General features: G+C 41.4%; 1 protein-coding gene across 6 annotated transcripts in view; it reads left to right on the forward strand.

Moving 5' to 3' along the window:
• The window catches only part of PDE7B (phosphodiesterase 7B), a 309,082-nt gene that overhangs the window by 230,585 nt on the left and 52,251 nt on the right, over positions 1–26,246 (forward strand). For all 6 annotated transcript variants that reach the window (XM_061623935.1, XM_061623931.1, XM_061623932.1 and 3 more), the window contains one exon: positions 17,894–17,977. In XM_061623935.1, the coding sequence (XP_061479919.1) occupies positions 17,894–17,977 (84 nt within the window). The remainder of the gene's footprint in view (positions 1–17,893; positions 17,978–26,246) is intronic.

The following is a 26,246-nucleotide window of genomic DNA, read 5'->3' on the forward strand; positions in this document are numbered from 1 at the left end:
TAATCAAAACCATCCACAACTGTATCACAATAAAACTAGTCCAGCCCAGGAATCTTGTATGCCTGCCTGAATAGCCAGGTTTTTAAGGCTCGGCGAAAACTTGGCAGTGAGGGGGCATGGTGAAGTTCATAGGGCAGGAAATTCCAAAGGGTAGGGGCCACAATCGAAAATGCCCTCTCTCTGGTCCGCACCAGCCTAGCTGTTTTAACTGGTGGGACCGAGAGAAGGTCTTGTGAGGCTGATCTCGTCAGGCGGCATATTTGGTGATGCTGGAGGCGCTCCTTCAGATAAACTGGGCCAAAACCGTTTAGGGCTTTAAAGGTAAGTACCAACACCTTGAATTGGGCCCGGTAAACAACTGGTAACCAGTGTAGATCTTCTAACACCGGGGTGATGTGATCCCGGCGATGGCAGTTCTTAATCAACCGTGCCGCCGCATTCTGTACCAGCTGTAATTTCCGGACCGTTTTCAAGGTAGAGCGCATTACAGTAGTCTAAGCGAGAGGAGACCAGGGCATGTATAAATATTTCTTCATACTGTGTCCCAGTAAGTATTTGATTTCATGATTTCACACTATGGTTGTAGATTATTTTTTCCTCTACATTTTAATTTTGCCCTTCTTCCTGGGGGTGGTCATGGTTTTCCATTGTTTTCATCCTGAGGGGAGGATAGGCTGAGAGATGGTGAGTAGCACATTTAAGGTCTCTTCACCTCCCCCCCTTTTTTATTTGTATTTATTTTATATTTCTCCAATATCTTTCCCTGGCTGTTTTTATGTATTTTAAATATTTTTAGATTAAATAAATAAGAAATCATAATTGTGAACCTCCCTAAAAACAATTTACTTATCCTTGTGTTTTGGCAAAGTGATGGTGTGAAGGCATGCTGGTAGAACAAGACACCATGTCTGAGGCATGTTATAAGGTGTTTGAGGACTTTGTCACACATTACTTTTTAAGACCTGTATTTTAATTTTGCGATGTTCGCCAACCAAACATTTACAAAAATGCATATATTAGGGAAAGTGTACATAAAAATGACTATATGAGTAAACATAACATGCAAAAAATATGACAGGAAGTTGCTTGCAAAAATGTGTACATTTGTCAAAACTGCCTACAAAGTGTGTTCATAGGAGAAATTAACTCTAGAATTCTGACAATTTTTAATGAGGATAAAATCCACGAATTGTTGGAGAAATGTGGATAGCTGAATTGAAGATTGGAAAAATGAGAAACTGAGAGAATTGAAACAAACAGATCTTTCCATCTCTGATGCAGCTGCAGCCCCACACACTCATCCCCTCTCTTCAGATAGGTACAATTGTCCTCTAAAGGATAATACTGCGCTTTTTGCTACTCTTTTTTCTAACTTGTATTATTTTGCACTATTGCTCTCTTCCCCCCCCTTTATTATAATACTTTAGACAGGCATTTGTCCAGAGAAGCATCTTAAAATATTTTAAAGAATTAAATTTTAAATAAATAATAATAATAATATGCAGCAAGGTGTGGTGGTAAATTAAAACTAGCAAGGAATATATTTAAAGAGTTCTGAATGTACTGTAGTTTTGAAATCTAGCGCAAAACATGGGCACCTGAAATCCTGTTCACTAAAAGGAAAAAAATGGTTTAAGAAAGTACCTATAGCCAACAGATATTTCTATCAAACTTTAAAAAGCAGGGAAATTGGGCAGCTTAGTGAATGCACCAGGGGAGCAGAAGACCTGACCTCCTCTCTGAGGTATTGTACTGTCCTACAAATTTGTAAAAACGCAAGCACAATTTGGGTTTGTTTTTCACAGTCCTATACACTTCCTGTGTAGAAGTGAGGGAGAGGGGAGGGGAGGGGAGAAAAGGGCAGGTTTGATAATTTGCATGTTTATTGAGTTCAATGGGGTGCTTAAGATATGTGAAACTGACATGGGGAAGGGGCAGGGAGGGAGGAAGGTGGCGGGGAGAGAGGCTAGGAGTAGGCACAGGAGGAGATTGGCCGGGTGGTCACTGGGCAGAGGGAAAGGCCCTTTCCTTTTCAAAAGGAAAACATTGTAAATAGTATCATTATTTTTCAAGGTTTTCTCTACTTTTTATTCTACAGCAGACACATGTAGTCTCCCACCCACATTTAAACCAAAGTTGACCCTGGCCACATCCCCACCAGACATTTATTCCACTTTAAACAGTCATGGCTTCCCTCAAAGAATCCTGGGAAGTGTAGTATGTGGAGGGTGCTGAGAGTTGCTAGGAGACACCCTATTCCCCTCATGGAGCTCTAGTTCCCAGAATTCTCTGAGAAGAGGGGCTAACTGTTAAACCACTCTGGCCATTGGACTCCTGTCAGGAGAACAGGAATCTCCTGATCAGCCAAGCGAAACAGCTATTAGGTTTTTAGAACACTCACAGTTGGTTCTTACTGTGCTATCATAGACTCCAATGTTAATTTTTTAAGAGTAAAAATCAGCCATGCATTTATTTAACTTTTAAATGACGGAAGATGAAGGTTAGAGTATGTACTGCCTTCAAGTTGATTCTGCCTTATGGCGACCCTATGAATAGGGTTTTCATGAGGCTGAGAGGCAGTGACTGGCCCAAGGTCACCCAGTGAGCTTCATGGCTATGTGGGGATTCAAACCCTGGTCTCCCAGGTCGTAGTCCAACACCTTAACCACTACACCGGGCAAGGTCAGTAATAGGATTACAAGTACTCTGTGAACATGGTTGATTTTTAATTAATTTCAGCAAATTATAAGACCACTGACAGAAAGAAGTCCAACAGGGTCTGGATTTTTTTACTCTTATTTTGGACTTTAGACGGACAATTCTGAGTGTTTTGTGTATCACCATTAAAACTTAGAAAGTTGTTAAGCAAGCATTTCTGAATTCCGGATTATAGGATTGTACGATTTTAATTTGAAATGAGTTTATGGGATGCAGCAGAATGGCATGAGGGGTATTTTAAATTTAACATGGTGGAACACAAAAAACTATGCTGGCTATAGAATAATAACCCAGGTGGTCTTCTGGATCACTTGCCTCAGCCATGAGCTCATGAGGTAGCCTTAAGCAGCTTCATTCTTCAATCTTACTTCATTTGCAATATGGGGATAATAAAACTAGTCTACCTTTTGGGGGTATTGTAAAATTATTGTGGCAATGGTTTGAATACTAAGATAACTGAGAGGAAATTCATAGAAGGAAAGTTTCCCATCCCTCCTTGCATCTGCTTCCTCTACCACCACCCATGCAAAAATCCTCTCCAGACGGTCAGGGGCTAACTTGAATACTGTGGAATGAGGTGCAGGGAGTTGTGTGTGTGGACTACGCAGAAAAAACACCAAGTATTCAGTCTCCATTGAGTTTAGAATAAAATGTTATGTATATACAGCCTAACAGAACAATCCAAGTTGTTGTTCTGGAGCTGCTGGAAGGGGAGGATGCTGGCTGCACTGGCAGGTTGCAGTGGAAGGGAACAAAATGCATGTTTCCTTCCACCACCCTTTTTCCTGACATAGAGTCTGCCAGGACCAGGGAAGGTCACAGGATGGAGATGAATGGTACTTGGATGTAGCGTAAGACCCCCCTCTCCTCGGTCTCTCCCTGACATGCCCCTGGAATGCCCCTTTTTGGAGCCTTGCATCAGCTTTCCTATGCCAAGCTGGGCTTCTCCAACAGATTTGGGCCGGCTGCCCCTGGGTGTGCTGCAGCTGCGCTTGGGGGGGGGGTTCTGATGGCATAGCCTGGCTGTGCTGGGACCCAGCTGCTCAGCCAGGGATCCACAGTATCCATCTCTCCTCAACCCCTTGAAAATACCATTTGGATTGTACCCTAAATGGCTTTGAAAAGAAGCCACCACTAATTACTCCCTACTAGGAGGAAGGATAGGATATAAATTATTTTTTTTAAAAAATGATAAAATGCCCCCTTGACTAAAATTTGCCACTATGTTAAACGGGTAAAGCTTTACTTGATAAATCTACTGAGCAAATCAATTGTGATCCTATTAGAAATCAAATGGTGATTTGTGCTGCTGTTGGATTTTCTAAAGCCATGCTTTCTTCTGTTCTTTCGTTGCCCAAATGTTCAGACCTCTGCTAGAAATCAAAGTCTTGCAACCTTAATATTGAAATTCTGCAAATTTGAATATGGAATTTCGGTTTCCAAAGCAAAACTTCTGGGAGCAGATGTGTTTTGTCTGAAGCACATTTTTATTCTTTCAGCCAAACATTTTTTTCATAGATGGCTTTGGGGGGTTCCTTCTTCATATTTTAACCTTGCTTCCCTGTAGGAACTCTTTCATCGGTCACTGTTGACAGATGTGGTGAAGCTTCCTTCACTGACTCCTCCTCCTTCCCTATTAGTGTGTACATCTGTAACATGGTAATTTTTTTCACAGTCACCCCCCAACAAACATCCATACCATACATTTAAGACATACGGTTTGCACGCGTTAACATGGTGAAGGCATTTGAGTGTCAAAGAAGCTGAGAGCAATGCCATCAGGAGTCTAGACCATGAGGCTAGACTCCTAGCAGGGTCACCCAAGGGGGAGTGGTCAAAGCTGAGACACCAGACTAAGATGCATCCAGACTCAGAGGAAGGCAATGATAAACCACCTCTGAATATTTCTTACCCTGAAAACCCTATGAACAGAGTATTCAAAATACAACACGAGATATTGCTGGAAGATGAAACCCCCAGGCCAGAAGGCACTCAGTGATCTACTGGGGAAGAACAACGGACAAGTACGAGTAGTGCTGTGACTAATGATGCCACTGGGTCAAAGCCAAATTGAAGCCCAGAGTCTGATGCGCACAGATCGAAAGGAGAGTCTGGAGTTGTACAACGCACACAATAGGAACATGGAATGTGAGAAGCATGATCCAGGGAAAGTTAGGAATTGTCAAGGAAGAAATGGAACACATCAACATTACAATACTTGGCGTGAGTGAAAGACCTCAATGGATGACTGACGAAACTCTTTAAATGGTTGAAGATAGAAGGAAAGCAAAAGGAGACAGAAACGTAATCAGAACCCTAAATGCAATAATACAGCAGCCAGTATGTAGGGACAAAGAAAACTATTACAATAATTATTGTAAAGAAATAGAAGAGGAAAATAAAAAAGGTACAACAAGAGCCCTGTTCCAAAAGATTAGAGAAATTAAAGGGAAATTTAAACGAAGAGTAGGGATGTTGAATAATCAGCATGGGAACACACTGACTGACCGAGATAAAATAAAAGGAAGATGGAAGCAATACACTGAAGAACTCTATAAAAGAGATGCCAGGACGACAGATTCATTCACGGAGGAACCATATGATGAAGAACCAGAAAATTTAGAATGTGAGGTAAAAGCTGCTCTTAAAATACTTGGGGGAAACAATCACCAGCAACAGATGGCATACCAATAGAATTGCTACAAGTTACTGAGACTGAATCTGTCCAAATTTTGACAAAAATCTGTCAAGAAATATGGAAAACTAAACAATGGCCCATAGACTGGAAGCGTTCCATATACATCCCAATTCTAAAGAAAGAGGATCCCAGGGAATGCAGTAATTATTGAACTATTGCCTTAATATCCCATGCAAGTAAACTAATGTTCAAGATTCTACAACAAAGGCTCTTACCATATATGGAGCGAGAAATGCCAGATGTCCAAGCTGGATTTAGAAAGGGAAGAGGCACCAGAGATCATATTGCAAACATACGTTGGATAATGGAACGGAGCAAGGAATTTCAGAAGAAAATCACCCTGTGCTTTATAGATTACAGCAAAGCCTTTGACTATGTAGATCATGAAAAACTATGGAATGCTTTAAAAGAAATGGGGGTGCCACAGCATTTGATTGTCCTGATGCGCAACCTATACTCTGCACAAGAGGCTACTGAAAGGACAGAATGTGGAGAAACTGATTGGTTCCAAATAGGAAAGGGTGTGAGACAAGGATGTATTTTATCACCCTATTTATTTAATCTATATGCAGAACATATCATACGGAAAGCAGGATTGGACCAAGATGAAAGAGGCATAAATACTGGAGGGAGAAATATTGATAATTTAAGATATGCAGACGATACCATACTACTCGCAGAAACCAGTAATGATTTGAAACGAATGCTGATGAAAGTTCAAGAGGAAAGCACAAAAGCAGGACTACAGCTGAATGTCAAAAAGACTAAAGTGATGACAACAGAAGATTTATGTAACTTGACAGCTGACAATAAGGACATTGAACTCGTCAAGGATTAACAATACCTTGGCACAGTCATTAACCAAAATGGAGACAATAGTCAAGAAATCAGAAGAAGGCTAGGACTGGGGAGGGCAGCTGTGAGAGAACTAGAAAAGGTCCTCAAATGCAAAGATGTATCACTGAACACTAAAGTCAGGATCATTCAGACCATGGTATTTCCGATCTCTATGTATGGATGTGAAAATTGGACAGTGAAAAAAGCGGGTAAGAGAAAAATCCACTCATTTGAAATGTGGTGTTGAAGGAGAGCTTTGCAGATACCATGGACCACAAAAAAGACAAATAATTGGGTGTTAGAACAAATTAAACCAGAACTATCACTAGAAGCTAAAATGATGAAACTGAGGTTATCATACTTTGGACACATAATGAGAAGACATGATTTATTAGAAAAGATAATAATGCTGGGAAAAACAGCATGGAGTAGAAAAAGAGGAAGGCCAAACAAAAGATGGATTGATTCCATAAAGGAAGCCACAGACCTGAACTTACAAGATCTGAACAGGGTGGTTCATGACAGATGGTCTTCGAGGTCGTTGATTCATAGGGTCACCATAAGTCATAGTCGACTTGAAGGTACATAACAACAACAACTTTATGCACAGTTTACTTGCTCAATTTCTACAATTTAACTGCTACTCCCCCAATATTCCAGTAGTTGCCTGGAGCTCAGCATGCTTTTCTGTCTTCCTTCATCCCTGTCAGCTCTGCACTGAGACAGCAGTGCCGGTGGGGCTGGAAATGCCTGGGTCGTTAGCAGGGGAAGAAAGTCCTTAGCCGGCAGTCTGGTTGTAAATCTGCCAGGCAAACGAGGAGGGAACCTGATAAGGGCCAGGCCTGTCTGAAGCTTACTTTCCAAGTCCGAAGTCCAGAAGCGAGGTCAGTAGAGGTCCGGGATCAATTGCCAAGGGATCAGTCCAAGAGATGCTGCAGGGAAACTAGGTATACATGAGCCACACCTGACGTTGCAGTCAGCAACAAGCTGAAGGCAAGGGGTGCCTTATAAGGAGCAGGTTTGACAGCAGGTGTGAGCCCTCAGCGTTTGGACCTTAAGGAGACAGGCCTGCCTCTCTTCTGCCTGACCTTCTGCTGTCTACGTTCTGCAGGTGAGGGGGGAGTATCCTGTTTACTGTCTGTGTCTGGCTGCAGGGCCTCTGCTGTATCTGGGGTGCTCTGCAGCTGAGGGGGAGAAGGAGCTGGATTCTCAGGAGGCTCCTCCGTGTCTCCTTCTGGGTCTGCTGCTCCTGGGTCTGCTGCTGTTACTCCCGAGTCATCCTCATCTGAGGAGGCCTCTGACAGGGCCATGACAATCCCCTCCAGGTATATCTGAGGTAAGGGCATTGTATGGGCTGAAGGCATGTGAGACCAGTACCTTGCTGAAGCTAAGCAGGTCTGGGTCTGGTTGTTGACTGTGTGGGTCACCCAGGAACCACATTGTATGCTACCTTGGGTTCCATGATGGAAGAAAGGGAAGATATAAATGCAATGCAATAAAATAAGCTTGTGCTTGAAAATTAGATGAAAAATGAAAAGGTCCAGTTGTGTCTTTGGTAGAATTCACAAATTAATATGGACAGATAATATAAATCATATAATCTGCATAAAATGATGGAGGAAAATGCATGCTGTGTGACTCATTAAATCCATGAGTACAGAGAAAGGACATGGATTTGCTGCAAGCTATAACTAGTCTACAGGCCAGTTCTTAATTATAAATTTATTCATCATTTGTAAGAAATATCCACAGATATTTCAGGCAGTTGGGAAGGGAACAGTTGCCTAAACTTCTGAAAATTTCAGTTTGTTCCTGTTTTGCCGTGTTTGCAAATAAGCTCTTGGAAGAGAATGCACCAATTGCTGAACTGGTACAATGCCGCATACCACAACATTGGTGTGATACTATTTGCAGGAACATTCAGCTAGCATTTGTAAATTGACAGGTGAAAATAGCCTAGTCTACATATGCAGCAGAATAATAAAGTGGTAAATTGAGACTGTATCACCCAGATGCTTGATGGGGATGCATTTTTAACAACTCCTTGCAAGGAAAAGAAGCAGCGCATAAAGGGTCACATTTTTGAATGCTGCCCTTTATGAAAATAAATCCCCTGCCCCCCAATAGAAAACTAACATGGTAGGAAGAAGTCTGGTCAAGAAACTTTTCTCCCTGGTGCACTAGGTTGTGTTTTTTCTTCTAGGAAGTTACTAAATGGAAGAGCATTAAAAAAGGAGTCATCTTCCACTTGTAGCCTGAGGTGGTACACTCCCAACTACAATCTCAGGATTCTATCTCCTTATTCTGATACATATACAGGACAATTTAGGCTCATGGTATGCATAAGGACAGTTGTCTGAAACATACCTAAAAAGAGGAGTTGCTGTGCTCTTGACACACAAACATCATGTTCTTGTCACACATGCTAATTCTCCAAAGCTGAAGCCAGAGAAAATGGGTTGTACTAGTTTTCCGCCAAAGCTGACTATGTACAGTGCTGATTGCCTGCTGCCTTCTGGCATCATGAATCCCCTCTCCTCAGGAGACTTTTGCAGCATTTAAAATCAGGATATCCTTCTTTTCTTCTCCCATCCTCCAAATAAGGCAACAGATTGCTTAAATGTAGAAACAGTGCTTTGAGAAGAAACAGGCAGACTACCTGCTTGGCTGAGGCATGTGAGAACAGGTAATACAGTAGGGCCCCACTCATATGGCGGGTTAGGTTCCAGACCCCCGCCAAAAAGTGGAACATAGCATTTTTCCACTTGCAAATGCATATAAAAGCCTCCACCAGCTCCCTCCCTCGCTCGCTTGCCCTCTCCCCCTGCCCCCGCTCGCTCGCCCTTGTTATGGTGGGGGAGTGGTGTTCCCCTTCCGCGGCAGGCTCCCTGCTGCAGATTGGAGGGAGGGAGCTGCCTGCCTGTTTGCTGGCCTGCCCACACCCACTTGCCCTCTGCTGGCTCCCTCACTTGTCCTCCCCCTCACCCACTCCCCTGTCTGCTCACTAGCTTGCCCTCTCTCTCTCCCTCCACTCACTCACCCTCCCCCCACCCCGTTTGCTCGCTCACTCACCCTTGTTATGGTGGGGGAGTAGTGCTCCCTTTCCGCAGCAGGCTTCAGAGGCTGTCAGAGGCGCCCCAAGCCCCGGCTGAAACATAGGGAGTGGACAGCTGCTCCCCCCCCACAGTCAAACAGAGTTGCAGCCGCAAGCTCCGATAGGGATCCTAGAGCCGCAGTAGCAAGCCCTGAGGCAGCTGCATAAGGACAAAGCCTCTCCCCCCCCCAGCCAACTGGATCTGCAGCTGAAAGCTCTGGTAAAAGACTTTGGGCCGCAGATGCGTGCCTCAAGATGAGAAAGGAAGGGCAGAGGAAGTCACCTCCACAGACTTCTGACACCCACCCAAACAAGCACCGGTGCCTGCAGTTCCCCACATGCACCACGTCGGCAAGAAGAGCCATCTCTCCGGGCAGCCACAACTGCCTGCCCGCCTGTGCCTGCTTGCTGTCCCCCTGTTCGATTGCTCATTCACCCGCCCGACCTCCCGCCTCCCCCACCTGTCTGGTAGGTGCACACACATTGCTTACCTTAAAATTGCTTACCTCCCCGAGTGAGGAGGGAGTCACTCTTTCCTGAAACTAGTATGCTGCTCGCATCAGCCCACCAGGTCAGCGGTCGTCCCTCCCTTGGTCCGGATGCATGCCCATGGCCCCCCTTCCCCCGAAGAAAACGTCCATATTAGCAGAATGCCGAGAAGCGGGGCCCTACTGTACTGAATCAGTTTTTAGGATTGCTGGCAAGTCATGCATAGATGGGGAACTTTCCTGTGCACAGTGTCTTTACTAAACCCTTTGAGGGTAAATAGAAGATGGGGGGATTTGGGCCCATCAATTGGTGCAGAGTCAGGGTCAGTCCCAGATCGAGAGCATGGTCCCACACTTGGGCTCCACAGCTTCTTGCCTTTGAAATTAAAACTGGCAATGTTAAGCATGTTTTTAGATTCACACCATACATTTAAATCGCATGACTTCCCCCAAAGAATCCTGGGAACTGTAGTTTCCCCCTCACAAACCTACAAATTCCCAGCAACCTTAACAAACTAACAAAATTCTTTGGGAGAATTTATATTATTTAAATGTGCGTTAGATGTTATTATTGATTTATTTATTATTTGAGTTATATCCTGCCCTGGGCTCCTGCCAGGAGGAAGGGTGGGATATAAATCAAATAATAAATAAATTTTAAAAATGTGCTTTAAAAGGTCTGTGCATCGGTATATGTGAACATTGTTCTTCCTGTGAAAGGAATTTTACAAAGGCAAAATGAAGAGTCATCAACCAGTATTTACATAATTAATAAAATGTATTATAGCAATGAAACATGTTAGAAGTATTCTAATGAAGCCCTGGCTGCAAAGTTGCCATAGTAACACAGTGCATTATCTGTTGCTAAGCGAGCAGTTTAGTTCCTTCCTTCAGCTTGCATGTAAAAAATAAAAAGTATAAATTCTTTGACCTCAAAAGCTGAATTCCATATATTATCTGGCATCCTTTAATATTCTTCTGTTGATTATTGATTGGAGGAACAAACTAGGTCTTGTGGTCAGTCTGTGTCAGGTGTGGGGAACCTTTGGCCCTCTGGGTATTGCTGAACTGCATCTCCCATAATCCCCAGGCATTGCTGGAGCTGGGAATTGTAGTTCAGCAACATCTAGAGGGCCAAAGGTTCCCCACACCTGGTCTACATCATGGTAAAATGCAGCAATGGAGTTCAAATATAGTTGTGATATGCCAGTTATCTTACTTTTTCACAGCACTGCCTTTTCAGTCTCCACAGCAGTGCAATTTATTTTAGATACGAGGAAGTTTTTTTTTTTCAGAAACAAAAGTGAGATTTTGTTAAAACTCTGTGTAATATTCTAGCTCAGTACTCATCAGGTTTTACAGACTGGAGACTCACCTTTAACAGAAACAAGCATTTGGGGACCCATTTTACAATTCTGTCAACATATATTTTTATGGTAGCGGTGTTGCTGCTATGATCCACCTAAGATCAGGCCATGACCCAGAAGTGGATTCTGACCCACCAGTTGAAGACCTCTATATTACAGTATATAACTGGAATGAAAAACATTCATACCAAGCCACTCTGGTTCTTTTCTGCCTCTGATGTTTCACCAGGAAATCCTTTGCATTTTCAAGTTCATTTTCACAACCATGACAGCTAGAAACTTGAAACACAATCCATCCAAATTGAAGGCTTTTTAGTTCCCATTTATTTAAATGGAAGATTAAACATGTGTTTGAATCTCTCCCTTTGGAATTAACAGAACGTAAATGTTTTCTGTGACTGGTTTATGATCTTGCCTTACATTAACAAAAATGTAGTGTGGTATTCTTAGGATGCCAAATCCTGCAGTTATGCAGAATACACTATTATGGGTTCAAACAAAGTTAGGCTTTTAAAAATCATTTCTGATTTGCTTACAGCACATGTTTTAACTAGATGTGGAATATTTTAGTTGCATCTGCATAGACAAATTCATGGTGTATAATGCTATCAATGGCTGCTAGCCCCATTGACTGTGTTTTACCTCTACTGTCAGAGGCAACATGCCTCTGAATACCAGTTGCTGGGAAACAGGTGGGGAGAGGGCTGTTGCACCCAGGTCCTGCTTGCAGGTTTCCCATAGGCATCTGATTGACCACTTTGAGAACAAGATGCTGGACTAAATGGGCGTTTGCCCTGATCCAGCAGGTTCTTTTTATGTTGTGTTCTTAACTTGCTATTAGTGTTATACCTAGATTGGATCCTTTGCAGTGCTTCAATTACAGAGACCAAAGGGCTTTTACTTTTTGTGATGCCCCCCTTAGCAACAGGTTTCAGAAGGCTAAGTGGGCGGGCAATTAAAGGGAGAAGTCCAAGGTGGGGTTTGTGAATATCATTAAGAACGTGTGAAAAAATGGGTTCCACATATATTATGATAGATCACATCAGTTGTTTCTTACAGTGTAATCCTGACCATGTCTACTCAGAATTAAGTCCAGATAAAGGAGGATATGATTAGAGCCTTAGTTCTCATTGTTTCTTTACACCCACACAGAGTAAGATTTTTTAAAGGATAGCCATTTTAACTAGGTTTATTGTAACAAGTGTGGCACACCCACAAAATGCAGCTGTTTGGAATTCATATTCCTCAACATTACATATGTATTAGGTGAATCAGGTGCCATTAAAATTAAATAATAAAACATCTCTACCATTAGTTACTGTAAACCGCCTTGAGAGCTTCGGCTATAGGGTGGTATATAAATACAATAAATAAATAAATAAATAAATGCCATCCAGCTCAAGATATTTTTTGGTGTATAGCCTCAATGCATTCCATAGCTCTGTTCTTAGCTGATGATGTTTCAAGCCATGTTTCATTCTTGTCTTGCTTTCTTCTCCACATCCCACATTGACCTTGACACTTCAGCTATAGCCAGCTGCTTGTTTTTTATCATTTAGTTGATGTTCCAGTAACAGTAAGCTCTCATCAGTGTATCCACCCTAGCTGACAGTTACATAATAAGCCATATTAAAAACAAAAACTCTGCTACCTAGCACAGATTTTTATTAAACAGAGACAAAGTGAAATGCCAGGTGGACAACAGATTAATCCAAGAAATGTCCCCTCTGGGGGACCCAGCGGCTGCCCTAGCAGTTGGCTCTGACAGAAAAGTAGCTATTTGTAACATTAAACATTCTAGAGTGGTATCTTTTGGTTTCAGCTTCAACAAGCAGAAGAGAAACTACCTTTTCTATTTCTCTGTGTTTGTTATTGCTGTGCAATACAATGGGGCTGAAACAACGCTGGCTTTTCAAAATCATAGTTTCCTGCTTTTTTTCTACAGAAGCCTTCCTTTTTAAGGGAAGCTGATTTAAAAGAAAATTAGGCATACTTGAATGCAGTGTCCATTCTACTTTGAAGAAATGAGACAGGAAGGTGGAATACACACAAGAAAGCCTAGAATGCAGATACAGATTCCTACAGTTAGTGATGCTCCTATTAGTGTTAAGAAATCTTAAGGCTGGAACATATGTCACAGTTGCTATGGGGATACTATTGAAAATGGGCTCCCTGTGCTAAACAATCCTTATCTGGGCTGTAACTTTTGCAAGTACTCAGCATGTGATTTCCACTCAGCACTTTTCTGTATACAGACAGAGTCAGTGGTGACCAGGAACATGTAACAGAAATGATGTGGGCAGATTGCCCTTTTGCCATTTTGTTAGGGTTTTGTTTTTGCAATCATGGAAAGTATGCGTTGCAGCAATACAGAAAGAATAGTGAACTCCCACAAAATAAATAACAAAAAAGAATAGGAGAGAAGTCCCCCCCAGGTCAGCCTCTGAAGAAGTTAAGTTCCTACAATATAAAATGTTAAGTTCCTACAATATAAAATGTTAAGTTTCTACAATATAAAATGTCACATATGGGAAGTGTTGCCTTGGATTCCTGCATTGAGCAAGGGGTTGGACTCGATGGCCTTAGCGGCTCCTTCCAACTTAACTATTGTATGATTCTTTGATGTCCAGGGCACTAGCCAATATGCACCTGTGACACTACTTCAACCACATTTCACTAGGGGTGGGCATAAGATCAAATATTCTAGTGAAAAATATAATGATTTGAATTTCCCTACAACAGATGCACTATCTGGGCAACAGGGTTTAATTTCAGCATGGAGACATTATGTAGTGGTTAACACATTAAATGGTATTAGACACAAATATTTTTATATAAGAAGAAGCCTAATAAAGCACCAAAGATGATGGGAGAGGAGACTCACAAATACATGCCATAAAGAAATGTTCAGTTACTGCTTAGGAATTGAAAAATCAGATGTCATGTTGCATGCTTATCTAATTTATTGATAGATGTCAGCCCTATTCATGCAGTCAAAAGAGCATGCGGACTTAAACTGGCTGTATTTGTTCCACCCTGACCTTGCTGTGCTGTGCGGGAAGGTCTGCAGGGAGATTGTGCATTCAACTGAATGTGGTTAGACATCTCCCTGTGATTCGGATCACTGCACTGCCAGAGTTTCTTACAATGAGGTTTTGTGTAAGTATGATCAGCTAAACATGCTTACCAGCCTCCTTTCAGACCTTGCTTAATGTGGGAAGTTTGGGGATGAAGTGAATGTGCCAGGCATGCCTGGGATGTTGAGGGCAGGACTGGTACACATGCACCCACTACCCCATTTATGCCCTCATGGATTCTTATTAACACACAAATCTCCTTTCCACTCCATTAATTCCTGCACTTGAGAAACATAAAAGGTAATAAATGGTAACCTCCAAAGAGAAGGCATGAGGAACAGTTAACCAGATCCAACTATAGTCACACATTTAAAAGTGTTTACATGTGACTAATTATACCAGGCTTTGAATAGGGATGCACATTCAGATGTGTATTATCTAGCCATGAGAGTGGCTGTATACAATAGCCAGCATGGATTTTTCGCATTCCCCCCTTGTTAAATTGAAAATACCCCCATGCCATTCTGCTGCTTCCCATAAGCTCATTTCAAAACAAAATCTTGCAAAACTTACAGTTCTGAACTCAGAAACGCTTAACAACCCTCTAAGTTTTCATGACAATACACAAAACACCCAGAGAGAATTGAGAGTTCAAAGTGGTCTCATAATTTGTTGAAATTAAAGATCAGCCATGTTCACAGAGTACCTGTAATCCTATTACTGACCTTGTCCCATACCCTGACCTTCATCTTCTGCAGTTTAAAAGTTAAAAAAATACATGGCTGATTTTTAATTAATATAAGAAATTTAACATTGGACTCTATGATAGTGCAGGCATGCTCAGTAAGATGTCAGTGTTCTAAAAGCCAGACTAACAGCTGTTTAGCTTCGCTAAGCAGGGGGCCACATGCATGCCAGACATTTATTCCACTTTAGACAGGCATGGCTTCCCCCAAAGAATCCTGCGAAGTGTAGTTTGTGAAGGGTGTTGAGAGTTTTTAGGAGGCTTCTATTCCTGACAGAGCTCCAGTGACCCGAGTGGTTTAACAGTCAGTCCCCCTTCCCAGAGATTTCTGGGGATTGTAGCTTTGTGAGAGGAATGAGGTGTTGCCAGCAGCTCTCAGAACCCTTCACAAACTCCACTTTCCAGGATTCTTTGGGAGAAGCCATGACTGTTTGAAGTGGAATACATGTCTGGTGTGGATGTGGCCAGAGACAGCTTTGGTTTAAATATGGGTGGGAGACTACATGTGTCTGCTGTAGAATACAAAAGTAGGGAAACCCCAAAAATAATATTAACAATATTTTCCTTTTGGAAAGGAAAAGGCCTTTCCCCCTGCCCAGTGCCCACCCACCCAATCTCCTCCCGTGCCTATTCCTACCCTCCATCCTTCCCCCATGGTCAGTTTCATCTATCCTAAGTATGATTGCAGGAGAGAAAGTCCCACTGAACTCAAAAAGCATGCAAATGAACAAACCTGCCCTCCCCCCCCGCTTCCATCCCCCCCCCTGCCCTTCCTCCTCCTCCACCATGGTCAGTTTCACTTATCCTAAACATGATTGCAGGGGAATAAATCCCATTAAACTCAAGAAGCATGTAAATGATCAGTCCATTCTCAGCAAACTTGCACAGGATCTCATTTCTCACCTCCTGGATTAAAAAACAGAGAAATTAACTAATAGGCAAAAAAATCATTGCAGTTTAGCAACATACCTGTAGCCCACAGATGTTTCTATGAAACTTTAAAAAGCAGGGAAATTGGGCAGCTATAGTGAATGCACCAGGGAAGCAGGAGACCTGACCTCCTCTCTGAGATATTCCTACAAATTTGTCAAAATGCAAACACAATTTGGGTTGGTCTTTCACAGTCTAATCCACTTTCTGATGCATTCACTATAGCTACCCAATTTCCCTGCTTTTTAAAATTTGATAGAATATCTGTTGGCTATGGGTACGTTCTTAAACCACATGCTTGTTTGCTTTTGCCTATTAGTGAATTCTGTTAAAAGCAATGCGGTGTCAATCGGCAGCATCTAGACTTGGATATACCTCTGAATGTCCATTTGATTTATGCCTGTTTCTGATCTAGCAACTGACACACAGCAGGATTTGTGTGAGAGTACATATTTATAGAACAATTTGTCATGTGTAATTGTAGTCAGATTGGGGCCAAAGAGGGGTGATTTCAGAGGAATACTTTTCCTTTTAAAACTGTTTTGAGAAATACCTCTGAAAATATTACGAGCTAGTATTTATAAGAAGTGTAACTTTAAAAATTGGTGCCGGAGATTGCTTTTTCCTCCTCCCTTTTTCCTTTTGTGTCATGTCTTGAGGCTTTTTAAAAATGTAAATCACTCTGGGAGCATTTTTGGCTGAAGAATGGGATGAAAATTTTTACATAAATAAATGTTGGCATGCAAAATGCTTGTTAATTTTGCAGGAAGGAACCTTGAATTAGAGATAGCAGGAATATAGGCTCCTGCTTGCAGATCTTCAAGGAAGATTTTGCATTAGTATTTCACCCCAAGTATTTTTTTAGTGAAATAAAAATTAGAATCAGCCTAGAGATACATGAGAGCAACAGCTAAGTTTACTGGGTGCTATTCAGTGCTAGTTCTACTCAGAGTAGGCCCACTGAAATTAATAGAAATGACTAACTTAGGTTCATTAATTTCAGTGGGTCTACTCTGACTAGGACTTTAATTGAATACCACACACTATTTTTAACTAACTGATCAATGAGCAACAGTCAAGGACCCTAGGGAAGAGCTGTTAAAATCTTTTTCAGTATGTGCTTTTTTTGCTAACCAGATACAGACACAGACATGAATTTCCAGGGATATGGAATTCTTGAATTTTTTCTTAAGAGGGAAATTACTAAAATTTCTTGGACTCTGTCACTGTATTGTCAGTTACCTATTGCACAATTGTAATTAACAAACATGAAGTTTGCAAAGAATTTGTTTCTCACGATTGTACTGAAAAGGTTTTTTGCATAAAGAGTCTAAGGCAGTAAGCACACTAATCAGCTACCCCAAAGCTGTGGTTTCCATCAGCCACATCTGGAAGGGTAATGGGTTGATCTGCCAACCCGATCAGTTATGAAATTTGTTTGAAGCTGAAGTAACCAAAAAACATACTCAAGCTGATCCCACCAGGTTTTCAGTAAAAAGGGGTGGGTTTGACTAGTATTGTGTGTCCCCATTTTCAGAAAAGAGAATTAGAGATGCATTGGAACCGGCAGAACAGTAAGTGTGCCTCTATTTTGTGTTCAGTGGCCACACTTCCTTTTACCCTCCAACAGATGATCAGTGCTAATTTTATGAGCAGTGGGGTAGCATAGGAACACCAAATGTGCACAGATGGCTGTAGATTTAATTACTTAAGACTTTTTACGTCTAACCGGATGGTTGGTCACAAGGAAATGCAGACCTTGGGCTGAAAAAGGTTCACCATCCCTGTTTTAGGACATCGTTTAATATAGCAAATTAAACTTTGCTTCATAGGCACATTATTTTGCTATGAATAAGCTTGCTGCTTAATAAGGTTTATTAACATTCTCTAGAAAGAAAATGTGTCTCTAAAATCTTGGCTGAATGTTCATGTTTTGCAGGAGATGCACGGCTGAGAGGTCAGACAGGGGTTCTCTCTGAGCGACGTGGTTCCTACCCGTTTATAGACTTCCGCCTTCTCAACAGTAAGTACATCACTTATGGGAAAGAGGGATTTTTTTTTAAAAAAAGTCATTATTCAAGTTGATATTCAAAAAAGGTTTAAGAAATATTTTCACATTCATAAATTAAATTTCACATTCATAAATTATTTTACCTGAGCTGTGACAATAAGTAACAACTGCTTACCTAGTACTTGATGCATGCATGAACTCTGAACAATGTTTCCAGATGCTGGAATTTATCGACAGATCAGGGAACCAGGTGTTTCATTGTAGCCAATACATATTACCATGCCTGTTGTTACCCAGCAGGCATGGTGAACATCTTCTATGGCTGCGAAGTACCATGTTATTATTGTACTGGCACTGAATGCAGAAGTTTGTTTATGGGCATTTATATGCCACTTTTTGTGTTCTCAAACCATTTTTTTTATAAGTCAAAGAATCCTAAAGCATACCTAAGCAGCAGCTAACAATATACAGGAATACCTCGCATTAACATACTCAATGGGACCAGAGCGAGTACGTAAACCGAAAATGTCCTTAAAGTGAAGCACTACCTTTTAAAACTTTTTTTACCTCTCCTTCATGCGGAGCCTCAAAGGCCCATGCTCAAGCCTCTGCTGCTGCGCTGCCGCGCCTCTCAGCTAATCGCGATCGCACCTCCCAGCTGATTTGCAGTGGCGCGATCGCGTCTATTTCCACCCCCACGCACTGTTGTGTCAAGCAAGCATACGTAAACAGGGGCATGGTGGAGTATGGAGTATGTCCTTAAAAGTGAGTGTACGTTAAGTGAAGGTCCGTATAGCGGGGTATTCCTGTAACAGCCTTGATCCCAAAGTCTCAGTAGAAGGGGTATCATCATCCAGGGCCTTGGGAGGTCTTAGATTCCTTACTTTTGGGGGAGCAGGGTTCCAGCAGGATCCCTATGTCTCCAACATCCTATGAGCCAGTCAGCATGAAAAAGGAATATGTTAGCCACTGAGACAAGTCTTCTAACATGCTTTCTTGTCCTTTCCTGCTGATTGGAGCCAATCGGGGTGAAAGGAGGTGAGTCAGCCATTGAGAAGGATCTTCTCGGTATCTAACACTCTCCTCTTTCATGCTGCTTGCCTCTTAGGGTCATCTGCTGTGGAAGGTGGTGTTAACAAGGAACTCATTCTCAACTGAGCAGCAAAAAAAGAGGAGGGGTGTGGCTGTGACTATAACAAAAGGACCCTGCACTTCAGATAAATAAATAAAGGTTTTACGCATCTCTGAAATGACAGACATAAAGTGGACCCCCTGGAGATAGGGAGGATATCCCACAGCTCTAGGGCTACCACAGAGAAAGCCTTGCTCCTAATACCTTCTACAGAGCAACATAAGCAAAAGGGGAGATAACTGCCTTGAAAAGCTTATAAACTAAATTTCAGCAGAAGGGATATCAGCAGAGAAAAGGGTAACTGGTGGAAAATAATGCATATGCAGTTTTGTGTACCTTAGCCGTAGCTTCAGTAGGTGCTAAGGACTACAGCTTGGAAAGACAGATAGGACACCAGCTGTTGGGTGAGATTAGGATACAACTTTATTTGCTTACTAACAGGCTGTACAAAAACTGCTCATGGAGGAAACAAAGAGGGTTTAGGAGATTTTTCCTACTCCCACTCAGCTGAGGAGTTAGCCTGGCTGTCTGTGCCACTTTTCTGTTCCTCTTGCATTCAGCTCACATCTGAGCCTGCTGTTGTGGCGAGGTATGACGCTCATGACAGTCTGCCACTAGTCAAGTGCAGTTCCCCCTCCAGTAGTTGCCCAAATTCTGTTGGGAAGTCCCTTCACCACCTGTGCCTTTTGGTTACAGACACCGCAGGCCTCACCTTCTATGTGCCTCCCCCTGCTGCCTTCTACCATCGTGGGAAGGGGTTAGCTTTACTTGATTGCCTTCCTATCTGCATAGAATCTGTAATGCTTGGGAAACTCATGGTTCTATTGTGCAAGCGCAAATCACATCCCATTGTGGAAAGGTGAATACTGTCTCCTGAAAGAGGCGAGCTGCTGCTGTAATTATCTCCAGGCGGCATATGGTTTGGCCATCCAACCAGTGGATGTTCCGGGCAGTGTTGCAATTAGCATTCTGTTGTGCACAGTTTATAGCTGCTGGATTCCTTGTGTCCTCCCACAGTCTCCATAAATCATCTCCAGCCACACATTCTTAATATATTTTTATAATTTATTTATTATATTTATTTAACTTGTATACCACTTTATATGTCAGGAACTCTCAAAGTGGTTTACATTTCAACAACAATCAATATAAATTCCACATTCAGTACAGCTGCTGCTGCTAATAATAATCCTCATTTAAGTAACATAGTTGAGCAATAAATCTCAACTCAAGCAACGTACATAAGTAAAACAAAAATAAAAGCAAATGATACACAAAGCAAAAATACAACAAAATATAGCAACAGAATATAACAGAATTACAATATATATATCTAAAAACGCACATGACTATTACAAAAAAGCATTCTCACATCTAATAATGCAAGTCAGAAATTCAAAATACATACTGTTAGTATGATGCTTAAATGAAACTATATCTGAAATGCTTTATGTAGCAGATGATTGTTGTAAGCAAACAAATATCTTACAGCAAGAAGAAAGAGTGCTAAGCCTCACAGAACCTTTCCGTTTTGGTTGGCATGCAGGGAATGGAGGACAGATTCTTAATATAATGGCAATAATATTATGACAATCCCAGGAAATCATTAATAACAGCTGAAGTTTGGATAGCATTACCAGATTGCTTTCACCCAGGTGGAAAACCAGGATCTGAGGTGGTATTTCTAATTCTACTAGCTCCAGTAAACACAGCATTAGGGTATCCCATTGTGTGCTCCTCTTATCATCTAATGTTGGCTAAGTAACCAATGCCCAGGTTGGTGACGTACTTTGGTAACTCTATTTATTCCCCTTAACACAAGCTTCCACATAAATGAATAGCTGGTTTCCAGACAGAGTGGGAGGGAACCCTCTATAAAGTTAATATTTCAGAGGGTCTAGGGGTGTATCCCCATTTAGCAATTGGTTTATGTGTTTATGACTGCTGGTCACATCATCTTAGAATGCATCCTTGAAAAAGTCAGGTTTCCCCCCTCAGTCATTCAGATATGTCAAGTGAGAAGCCAGACTGTGATCCCTCTTTTCTTGTCCTCTGGTATGAGTCAGTGTGCTCATTGTCTTGGGTCTGAGGGTGTATAAGACATCTATATACTCTCATAGATCTAGTGTGTGATTGTATTAGCTAGAACTGCACCTTGAGCTTATGAACCAAAGAATAGGGAACTCCAAAAGTATGTGTTATCCTTTACAACACATACAAGCAAAGGAGCAGCATGTGATGAAGGATGAAGGATACGCTTTTGATACAGGCTATAATCAAGCCATAGTTAAGCACTCTAAAATCCTATTGAACTCAACAGTACTTAAAGTGCTTAACTTTGGCTGGATTGTGCCTGTAACTATTATTAATGAATCTGTAGCATAGTGTTTTACAATTTTTCATCCCTTCTATTCTCTCAAATTAAGAGGTGTGGTATGTGTGTAACCTAAACATGAAACTATCTGCAGGAGAACAGGTAATCTGTATGCTATAAAGTGTAAATTTCAGATGTATAGTGCTTCTGTATCAGAAATTTACATCATCCATTTTTGCCCCTTTTATTGGAGCTTAGCCCAACCCAGCTTTCAAAACAGATTCTCCTGGTAAGGCAGCAATAATTTAATTCTCTGACTGACTAAGTTGCTCAGTGAATTACCGAACCAGATCCTTTCGGTGATTCATGTGTGGTGATTAAAATTAGCTTTCATTATCATATGATGTAATCTGTCAGTGACTGATACAACACACAATTCTTGATTGCCTTAATTAAGAACAAGAGGGAATTCCACGCAGTGCAATAGCAGTGGGACTAGTGAATCATAGCACAATCTGAAGAGAACTGGGAGTGCTCTCCCCTATGCATGTTCCTAACCGAGAACTTATTATTAAGCATCAAAAACTGCAGCCCAACAAAGGGGTTACACTTAGAAACAATATTAATGTTCTCCATTATTAATACACATAAATAACAAGACCTACATCCCTTATTGTTCATTCAGACAAGTTATACGAGATTCTCTCCCTAGTCACTTTCATATCTAAAAATATTAACACTAGGATGCAGATTTCCTTTGACTAGCAACCAGGGCTGTGGAGTCAGAGTCGTAAGCAATTTGGGGTGGAAGCAATTTTGGGTGGAGTCGGAAGAAATGTACTGACTCCGACTTCAAAATAATATTAATATTAATTTATTAATATTAATAAATTAATATACATTTGCCATTTATGAAGGAGTCAGAGTTGGAATCAGGCAGTAGAAAAATTAATATACATTTGCCATTTATGAAGGAGTCGGAGTCGGACAGCAGAAAAATAGAGGAGTCGGAGTGGGACAGTAGAAAAATATAGGAATCGGAATCGAAAGTTTGACATACCGACTCCACAGGCCTGCTAGCAACTATATAAGTGCAATTAACATTCTTGTGTTACATTTTCAGACTTGAAACTCTCTTCCTTCATATTAGTTTGGAGCTGGGAGGATAAACCACTTCGATATTCCACATTAGGTATCAAAATATCTTAAGTCAACCCTGGCTCAAGTATAATGAATTTTGGACATGACTTGTGATTCACCTCCAGAAAGGCTGGCCTCTACTATTTTAGAGGTTCCTCAGAAGCAAAAACCAAATTCTGCCTAGTTTGGCAAAACAGGCTATTCTAAACCTAGATCATGGAGCTCAGACGATGTACTATCTGGTGTCCTCCCATATAACAGTTTCTTGCATTCCTAGTCAGACACTAATGTACAGCTGGGGTGGGGAAAATGCCATGGGGAAAAGCAGATATCTTTTCTCTGAGACATCCCCATTCTTGCCATAGAAAGTGTAGCCTGTGCCATGCTGGTGCCTATCAACAATATGGACACAGTAAAGAACTGGCCAGGCTGAAGGACACAGCATATGTGACTTGCAGGGTTTGAAAGCACTAACATTAATATCTGGTATCAAACCCATCTAGGCATACTTTCAGCTTTTGCAAAATACCAGATAAAGAATATTCACAGAAACTCCAGCATACCTTCTGGATTTCAGTTTCAGATTTCTTAAGAACATAAGAAGAGCCTGCTGGATCAGGCCAGTGGCCCATCTAGTCCAGCATCCTGTTCTCACAGTGGCCAACCAGGTGCCTGGGGGAAGCCTGCAAGCAGGACCCGAGTGCAAGAACACTCTCCCCTCCTGAGGCTTCCGGCAACTGGTTTTCAGAAGCATGCTGCCTCTGACTAGGGTGGCAGAGCACAGCCATCATGGCTAGTAGCCATTGATAGCCCTGTCCTCCATGAATTTGTCTAATCTTCTTTTAAAGACATCCAAGCTGGTGGCCATTACTGCATCTTGTGGGAGCAAATTCCATAGTTTAACTATGCGCTGAGTAAAGAAGTACTTCCTTTTGTCTGTCCTGAATCTTCCAACATTCAGCTTCTTTGAATGTCCACGAGTTCTAGTATTATGAGAGAGGGAGAAGAACTTTTCTCTATCCACTTTCTCAATGCCATGCATAATTTTATACACTTCTATCATGTCTCCTCTGACCCGCCTTTTCTCTAAACTAAAAACCCCCAAATGCTGCAACCTTTCCTCGTAAGGGAGTCGCTCCATCCCCTTGATCATTCTGGTTGCCCTCTTCTGAACCTTTTCCAACTCTAGAATATCCTTTTTGAGATGAGGCGACCAGAACTGTACACAGTATTCCAAATGTGGCCGCACCATAGATTTATACAACGGCATTATGATATCGGCTGTTTTATTTTCAATACCTTTCCTAATTATTGCTAGCATGGAATTTGCCTTTTTCACAGCTGCCGCACACTGGGTCGACATTTTCATCCACTACAACCCCGAGGTCTCTCTCCTGGTCAGTCACCGCCAGTTCAGACCCCATGAGCGTATATGTGAAATTCAGATTTTTTGCTCCAATATGCATAATTTTACACTTGTTTATATTGAATTGCATTTGCCATTTTTCCGCCCATTCACTCAGTTTGGAGAGGTCTTTTTGGAGCTCTTCGCAATCCCTTTTTGTTTTAACAACCCTGAACAATTTAGTGTCGTCAGCAAACTTGGCCACTTCACTGCTCACTCCTAATTCTAGGTCATTAATGAACAAGTTGAAAAGTACAGGTCCCAATACCGATCCTTGAGGGACTCCACTTTCTACAGCCCTCCATTGGGAGAACTGTCCGTTTATTCCTACTCTCTGCTTTCTGCTTCTTAACCAATTCCTTATCCACAAGAGGACCTCTCCTCTTATTCCATGACTGCTAAGCTTCCTCAGAAACCTTTAGTGAGGTACCTTGTCAAACGCTTTTTGAAAGTCTAAGTACACTATGTCCACTGGATCACCTCTATCTATATGCTTGTTGACACTCTCAAAGAATTCTAATAGGTTACTGAGACAGGACTTTCCCTTGCAGAAGCCATGCTGGCTCTGCTTCAGCAAGGCTTGTTCTTCTATGTGCTTAGTTAATCTAGCTTTATGAATACTTTCTACCAGTTTTCCAGGGACAGAAGTTAAGCTAACTGGCCTGTAATTTCCGGGATCCCCTCTGGATCCCTTTTTGAAGATTGGCGTTACATTTGCCACTTTCCAGTCCTCAGGCACGGAGGAGGACCCGAGGGACAAGTTACATATTTTAGTTAGCAGATCAGCAATTTCACCTTTGAGTTCTTTGAGAACTCTCGGGTGGATGCCATCCGGGCCCGGTGATTTGTCAGTTTTTATATTGTCCATTAAGCCTAGAACTTCCTCTCTCGTTACCACTATTTGTCTCAGTTCCTCAGAATCCCTTCCTGCAAATGTTAGTTCAGGTTCAGGGATCTGCCCTATATCTTCCACTGTGAAGACAGATGCAAAGAATTCATTTAGCTTCTCTGCAATCTCCTTATCGTTCTTTAGTACACCTTTGACTCCCTTATCATCCAAGGGTCCAATCGCCTCCCTAGATGGTCTCCTGCTTTGAATGTATTTATAGAATTTTTTGTTGTTGGTTTTTATGTTCTTAGCAATGTGCTCCTCAAATTCTTTTTTAGCATCCCTTATTGTCTTCTTGCATTTCTTTTGCCAGAGTTCTTGGTTCTCTAATACCAATAATAAAATGAAATACTAGTCAAATGTTCAAACCTCCCATTCACTTGGATATTAATTTGTTAGGTTGCAATCCTATACACATTTACTTAGGTGTGTCCTATCAAATGTAAAGGGACTTACATCTGATTAGACATGTATGGGGTTGCACTATTAATGCATCTGGCAATGCTTTTAGCTAGAAGATATACAAGAAAAGCTGAAATACCATGAAACAGGACATTGTAATGGGATCTTTGTGTGGGATTCCTTAAGGAATTCTGCTAGGATAAAGATTCCTACATTTTTCAAATTCTTACCAGCGTTTTGTATAGTTGAAACTGTTGTGGAAAGTAGATTTGAGTCTTCAGTATACTTTAATCTGGGAAAACCAAATCAACTTGTTGGGGTATTTTTATTCACTAAAATAATGTTTGAGTGTTAACTTGCAAACAAAAGATTACTTTTCTAATGTTATAAAAATAATTTATATTACTTGGACGTTATTTGCACAAGAAACTGACTAGTCACTTGATCCATTTCCATGTATGTTTTACTATAATATATATATTCCCTTTAAAGCAAGTTATGAATTTAATTTGTTACCTGACCTTCTGTTCAAAGGAAAAGGGTGTTCTGATAACACTGAGATTTTCCAACTCACACAAAGACAGAGAACGTGAAAGAGCCATTAAGATGATAAATGAAAAGTAGGTTTTTCTGTTATTGCAGGTTGTGTTCATTTTCCTTAAGGAGGAGCAGGAACAGGGAAGAAGGAATATTTCCTTTCAGTTGCTCTTAATCAGCCATATTTTTACACTTTGAAATGTACCTTATTATAAAACCTCAGATAAGAATTAAGTAGCTAGTTTGAGATGCTCAATCTGAAAATCCTTTATCTGTCCACATTTATAATTGCGACACAATGTGAGTTCTATGTTACAGTTGTATTTGCAGGATGATCAACAGGTTCTTCTGGGGTTTAATGGCAACTCAAAGCCAAATCAACACTCTTTCTTAAGTCAGTAGAACTAAACCAAAGTTTGCTATACTTTACCTTAATTTGCTTGTGGATTCAGCTGTTAATGT

Source organism: Rhineura floridana, chromosome 4 (assembly GCF_030035675.1).
Source record: "Rhineura floridana isolate rRhiFlo1 chromosome 4, rRhiFlo1.hap2, whole genome shotgun sequence".
In the NCBI taxonomy this organism is placed as follows: domain Eukaryota; kingdom Metazoa; phylum Chordata; class Lepidosauria; order Squamata; family Rhineuridae; genus Rhineura; species Rhineura floridana.